Source organism: Carlito syrichta, unplaced genomic scaffold (genome assembly GCF_000164805.1).
Source record: "Carlito syrichta isolate Samal-C Ts95f unplaced genomic scaffold, Tarsius_syrichta-2.0.1 Scaffold301849, whole genome shotgun sequence".
NCBI lineage: Eukaryota > Metazoa > Chordata > Mammalia > Primates > Tarsiidae > Carlito > Carlito syrichta.
Genome location: NW_007245945.1, coordinates 4,480 through 11,049, shown reverse-complemented (window position 1 = coordinate 11,049; position 6,570 = coordinate 4,480). Strand labels below are relative to the sequence as shown.

Genomic DNA, 6,570 nt, shown 5'->3' with positions numbered 1-6,570 from the left:
TGGAGATCCCCGCGGGCCAGCCCTCCCCGCCAGTGAACTGCTCCCTTAAGAAGGTGACATGGCCAGTGCGGGGGCTCATGCCTGTAATCCCAGCACTCTGAGAGGTCTCAGCAGGAAAATCGCTTGAGCCCAGGAAGTTGAGACCAGCTTGGGCATCATAGCGACACCTCATCTCTACAAATAATAATAATAATAACAACTGTCAGGCATGGTGGCGCACACCTGTAGTCCCAGTTACTTGGGAAACTGAGGTGGAAGAATCGCCTGAGCCTGGCCACTGCACTTCAGCCTGAGCCGTAGAGTAAGACTCTGACTCAAAAAGAAAAAATAGATGGTGACGTGGACCAGCACCATCCACCTGAAACGGCCACGGGGCTTGGGGTGACCCTGAAGAATGCAGCCATTTGTCACGTATAAGGAAAAGGTCCCAGGGATCTGAGCAGCCTCCAGTGAGTTTACTAGAGGGAGTGGCTCAGACCCTGGAGAATTCCCACGTGTGGAGTTGCACTGGCCGGTGACAGCTGCGAGCTCGCTGTCTTTGAAATAAGGGGACACCTGAGACGGGGCCCCCTGAGCTCTGTGGGGTGGGTTCAAGGAAAGGGTCCCAGCGGAGCTCTGCTCTCAGGAAGGGAGGCTGCTGGGGCTGAAGTCCCGTCCTCCTTGTCCCCTCCCGCCATGCCGCTGCGCACCGGAAGGTATGGTGTGACTGTGTGCTGCTCCCTTCCGGGAAAAACGGGTCTTCTGTTGTGACACTTAAGGGATTCAGGGTCTGAGAGGCTGAGCCTCGTGGCCCTGTGGACACACTGTGGTGGCCCGAGTTCCCACAATCTCCCGGTCACACGTGTCACGAGAGGTCCTCGCCCCCGGCATCCTTTATCAAGAGCTCACAGGCACCGCCCTGCCCATGCTGCCAGCACTCCAGGGCGCCTGCAGACAGAGCCCGCCAGAACGTTCACCTAGTCATGCCAGCCCGTGTCAAAGGTTACTCTCTGGGAGGCTGAGACGGAGGATCGCTTGAGACCAGGAGTTTAAGACCAACCTGGGCCACAGGGCGAGACCCCGCCTCTACGAAACGAACAAAGACTTAGCCGGGCATGGTGGCATGCACCTGCAGTTCCAGCTATTTGGGAGGCTGAGCGGGGAGGACTGCTTGAGCCCAGGAGTTCGCGGTTGCAGTGAGCTGTGATTGCGCCACTGCACGCCAGCCTGGGCAACAGAGTGAGGCCCTGTATCTCTCTAAAAAAAGAAAAAAAAAAAGAGGCCACCCTGTTACCCCTAAACTTTTGACCACAGGTTAGTCTCAGCAAAGGACATCTGACCAGCGTTTGGGACACAGAGGCAGGACAGGGAGAGGCTCCTTGACCCTTACCGTCTCGCAGATCTGAAATTACCCCAACCCAGCGAGAGCCAGACTCTCAGCCCTTCCTCTGCCTGTTTGCAGGCCACGCCCCCACTAGGGGTGGGGCCCTCTCTCCAGGCTCTCCTTCCTTCCCCAAACCGTCCTCAGCCTTGGCCGCTAGACCCTGGGGACCTTGGGGAGCTCCTGTTCCCAGCTTCCTGGGATGTTGGTGGACAGCAAGGCGGGGCACCAAAGCTCTGCAGAGGGTAACTGAGGCCTGCAGAACAAATGACCACAGACATGGGGAAGGAGGAGGCGGGGCCCAGAGAGGCCACAGGCTGGATGCTGTGATGCTAACAACCTGAGACTTAGATGCAAAACAACAGCATCCCAGGATGCCGGGCATGTGATCCCAGGATGGCTAGCATACAAGATCTCACATTTGCTTTCTTTCCTTCTTTCCTCTCTTCCTTCCTTTATTTTTTTCCTTTCTTCCTTCCTTCCTTTTTTTGAGTCTGGGGTCTCACTCTGTTGCCCAGGCTAGAGTGCCGTGGCTCGATCATGGCTCACTGTAGCCTCGACCTCCAGGGCCTAGGCGATCCTTCGCCTCAGCCTCCTGAGTAGCTGGGACAACAGATGCCAGCGCACTCAGCTAATTAAAAAAATTTTTTTTTGTAGAGACGAGGTCTCACTGAGTTGCTCAGGCTGGTCTCAAACTCCTGGGCTCAAGCAGTCCTCTCACCTGGCCTCCCTAGGAGCCGGGATGATGGACGTGAGCCACTGCACCCGGCCAGTTTCCCGTTGTTGATGAGGATAAGTATCTACCACGGAGTATGATCTGACACATTAATAGTGGATTTTAAGCCACAATTAATTATGCGCATATGAGATCTGGGTATCAAGCAGCTTTGATTTGCAAAAGAAAATTGAGCCACTGTGAGGTCTCATCCACGACTTCGATAAAACGTTTGTGCTGTTGTCCAAGTCTGAAGCAGAACGCGAGCTGAGGCCCGTGAATCTGTGGGATGACGGGGACCTGGGTGGCAGGAGGGAGAAGGAATCCTCGAAAAGTTCCCGACATTCCTACCTTTTCCAGAGGGGGAGGGGCTCTCTGGCCACGGGGTCACCCCCGTGGTCGCTGCCGTGGAGCGTGGCACCGGCCTTTGGTGAGGCAGGGAGGGGTCTCCTAGAGAGAGGATAACCACATGGCATTTATGGTCCTGGGCGGGGCGCCGGGGTGGCTTCAGAACAGCCTAGATAACTGCATGTGTTTACGGTGGGGATGCGGCTTTCCAGGCCGGGGCAGAAGCAGGGAAGTCAGCCACCAATGTCTCCCAACCCCGGGGCAAAGACAGCCTGCAAGTGACTTTTCAGCAGCTGCAGAAGGCCTGCACACATTAGACAGCGAATTTGTTTTTGGCTGAAACGATACCATTAACATCCACTCAATTGTATAATGCTGGTTTTTCATAAGAAAATAAATGATCACTCAGATTCCATTTGTTTAACAACAACAACAAAAAAACCACTCGAAGTACGGAGGTTGGGGAGAAATGAAGGGAGTTGTCAGTGGTCAAAAGGTGAGGAGACCCCCTGCCTAGAAGTAGCCTGAAGACCCCCATCTTGGGGCTCTGATGTCCTGATTCAGGTCTCCTCCCCCGCACCCTGACCCTGTCCAGAGCTACAGCTCCTCTCCACCCTGGACTGATCCTCTAAAGCCGGGGAGCTCCAAGGAGCTGTCACTTCCCCAGGAAAGCCCTGATCTCACCCCGGGTCACAGGTCCTGGTGAAGCCTGAGGCTGGCCGGACACCCAACCTGGCTTCCACCACTGCTGCTGACTCTGGCCCCGTCTACTTTCCCCATCATTTCCCTGATGCCATGAGGTGTTGTGTCCCCAGAGAGCCACCCTGCAAAACCAGTGGAATCGAGCAACTTTGCTTTGTTTTTGTTTTTGAGTCGGAGTCTCACTCTGTCGCCCAGGCCGGAGTGCATTCGCACGCTCACGGCCACCGCAGCATCGACCTGCTGGGCTCCGGCGATCCTTCCGCCTCAGTCTTCCAAGGAGCCGGAACTAAAGGCATGAGCCACCACACCCGGCTAATTTTTTGATTTATTGTAGAGACGAGGTCTCGCCAAGTTGCCCAGATGGCCTTGAACTCCTGAGCTCAGGCAATCCTCTCGCCTTGGCCTCCTAAAGTGCTGGGATGATAGGCTTGAGCCACTGTGCCTGGCCAGCAACTTGGCTTTCAACAAGAAAATCAAGCCACTGTAAACGCAAAAGTGTGTGCTCTTGCCCAAGTCTGCAGAGGAATAGCCACGCAGGTCCAAGATTCTGCGGGATTATAGGCACCTGGGTTTGGGGAGGGACTGGGAGTCCTCAGAAAGCATCTGGCCTTTTCCTGGAGAAGGGGCTGTGTGACTCTCATTCTGGAGAGCAGCCCAGGGAGGAGCCCAAGGAGGAGGGTGAGCTGACTCTGCGGCTCTCCGAGGGATCCCGGCAGAGGGAGCGGGCCACGGGCCGGCTCTGTATCAATGTGAAAGTCTCCTGGGAGACTGTGGGTTGCTCGATTCTCCCAGAGGCCCAGAGAGGGGAGCAGAAGTAGCCAGAGCTGTCTGGGATGGTCACTCAGGTGCAGGTGGTTAAAAAAAAGTCCATCCTTGCCATCCTTTCTCATCTGTGCTTTTTCGACTTACTCACTTATTTTTATTTATTTATTTTTGGAGACAGTCTTGCTCCGCCACTTAGGCTGGAATGCAATGGTTTGGTCATAGCTCACGGCAACTTCCACCTCCTGGGCTCAAGCAATCCTTCCGCCTCAGCCTCCCAAGCACCTGGGACTATAGGCGCACGCCAACACGCCCAGCTGATTTTTTGATTTTTTTCTGGTGTGGAGATAGGGTCTTGCTATGCTGTCTAGTCTGGTTTCAAACTCCTGGGCTCAAGCGATCCTCTCACCTCAGCCTCCCAAAGTGCTGGGACTACAGGTGTGACCCACCACACCCGGCCCCCTCCATCCTGCGTTCCCTGGACACCACACACAGGCGACTGGGCAGAGGGAAATGGCTTCAGGGCCTGCCTGTCCCCGGGGCTGGACCGCTGTCACCTGGACTGAGCACCAAGGCTGTTCCTCTCCCTGGGTGCCCGAAGCAGTTTCCCTCTGCCCAGTTGCCTGTGCGTGCTGTGCGGGGCCGAGCCAGGATTTGAACCCAGAACCGTGTGACCCCGATACCCTGCATTTCCAGAGCCAGGAGGTGTTGTTTAGGGCCCCACTGGCACATTTGGCCTCAGACCTCAACACAGGTCCCCAGCCCGTGAGATCAGCTCTGCCCTCTGGGCGGCCTCGGTGCGGGGCGGGGGCAGGATGCAGGGCCAGCTACTCACGGATGCACTTGAGGTTGGGAGTTGTCCAGTGTGCGGCCTTTGTGGTCTCGTTCCACACACACTCAGTCAGGCTGGACGTGCCGGCTCTCCGCTTGAAGCCAGAGTTACAGACGTACCGCTCCCTGGAGTTCACGTTGTAGCTCCTGACCCAGATGTTTGCATGCTCCACGGACGTGGGGGTAGGACACGTGATGCCTGCAGAGGGCGGAGGAGGAAGAGGGAAGAGAGGAGAAGACCTCCGCTGAGCTGATGTTCCCTTCTCTCCAGGGAACTCACGCCAGGGCCTCAGCTGACTCTTCCTGGGACCTGAGGCTGAGCCCCGGGGCCGAGCACGTGGAAGGTGGTCAGGAGGGTCACCCAGCCTCGTCTCAGGGGCCAGCGGCCAGCAAAGCCAGAGATGGGAGTCATGGAGGACATGGCTCCGCCCCACCCTCAGTCCCCATCAGCCTGCAGGCCCTCAGTGTCATCTCTGTCTGTGCAGACCCAAGTCTCCAACTCTCCCGCCAACTGATGGCGACAGCCTCCAGAGGGACCCCTCCTGCTGTCCCCACTGCCTTGACCCCTCCCACAGGCTGTGGCAGCACCTTTTTTTGTCTTTGAGGCAGGGTTTCACTCTGTCGCCCAGGCTGGAGTACAGTGGCACAAACATGGTTCACGCAGCCTCAACCACCTGGGCTCAGGCGATTCTCCTGCCTGAATCTCCTGAGTAGCTGTGACGGCAGACGTGTGCCACCATGCCCAACTAATTTTTTTTGTAGAGGTGGGGTCTCACTGTGTTGCCCAGGCTGGAGGGCAATAGCATGATCATGGCTGACCATGGCCTCGACCTGCGGGTCTCAGGCAATGCTCCCGTCTTAACCTCCCGAGCAGCTGGAACTACAGGCACCACCGCGCCTGGCTAGTTTTTTATTTTTGTTTTTGTGGAGACGAGGTCTCACTCTCCAGTGCCTAGGCTGGTCTTGAACTCCTGGCCTCAAGTGATCCTCCCACCTCGGCCCTCTATGCAGCATTTAAACAAACCATCACACTCGTTAGTGAGTCAGCACAGACTTGGTGTAGTATGCAGGGTAACTGAGACCGACCAAGGGAATCTAGCCCATCTAAAAATAAAACCCATTCTTTGTGCGGCAAAACCCAATGTCAGCTACAGGCAAATGGCCAAGCGATAAGGAAATTGCATCTCACGTCACATAGGTGTAGCTCCTCTCTTATGTTAAAAGTGCTTGAAAATCAATAAAAAGGCCACCAAATCCTATGAGAAAGCAAGAAAAAGATTCTAAGCAGGCAGTTTACAGAAAAAAACCCAAATGACTCTTAAATACATTCAAAAACGCTCAACCTCACTCATAATGGAAGACGGGTCAAGCACAGCTACAGGGGACAGCACGTGGCAGCAGCCAAGTTGGAAAGGTGCCAGGAATTGAGTAATCCTCCTCGCGAGTCCACAGGGCGCTTCCGCATGGCTCATGCTGCCCGGGAGGCCACGTTTACAGTCTCAGAGACCACAGATGCCTGTGCTCCCTGAATTTCTAGGAAATTGATCTCACAGGAATTTGTCTCACAACTCGATCTGTGTACCTGGAAAGCACTGCCCAACACGCTCCACAGGCCAGCAATTCACCTCTAAGGGTCTACCTTTCAGATATGCTGGCTTATTTGCAAAGGAAGTATGGACAAAGTTATCGATGAGCATCGCCGTATCCACCAATAACCTGGCATGTCCCCGGCAGGAGGCCTGTTGAGTTGTCTCACGGCCACACAATGAAGGACATTCGTTTTTCTTTCTTTTTTTTTTTGTTTTTTTGAGTTGGAGTCTCACTTTGTCGCCCAGACTGGAGGGCGGTGGCC

General features: G+C 55.4%; 1 protein-coding gene across 1 annotated transcript in view; it reads right to left on the bottom strand.

Moving 5' to 3' along the window:
- IL15RA (interleukin 15 receptor subunit alpha) overlaps positions 1 to 5,139 on the bottom strand; it is an 11,517-nt gene extending 6,378 nt beyond the window's left edge. The window contains exons 1-3 of the mRNA XM_021711063.1: positions 5,056 to 5,139; positions 4,723 to 4,978; positions 2,427 to 2,525 (exon numbers count right to left, since the gene is read on the bottom strand). Coding sequence (XP_021566738.1) covers positions 2,427 to 2,525; positions 4,723 to 4,978; positions 5,056 to 5,139 — 439 coding nt within the window. The remainder of the gene's footprint in view (positions 1 to 2,426; positions 2,526 to 4,722; positions 4,979 to 5,055) is intronic.
- Positions 5,140 to 6,570: the final 1,431 nt, after the last annotated feature.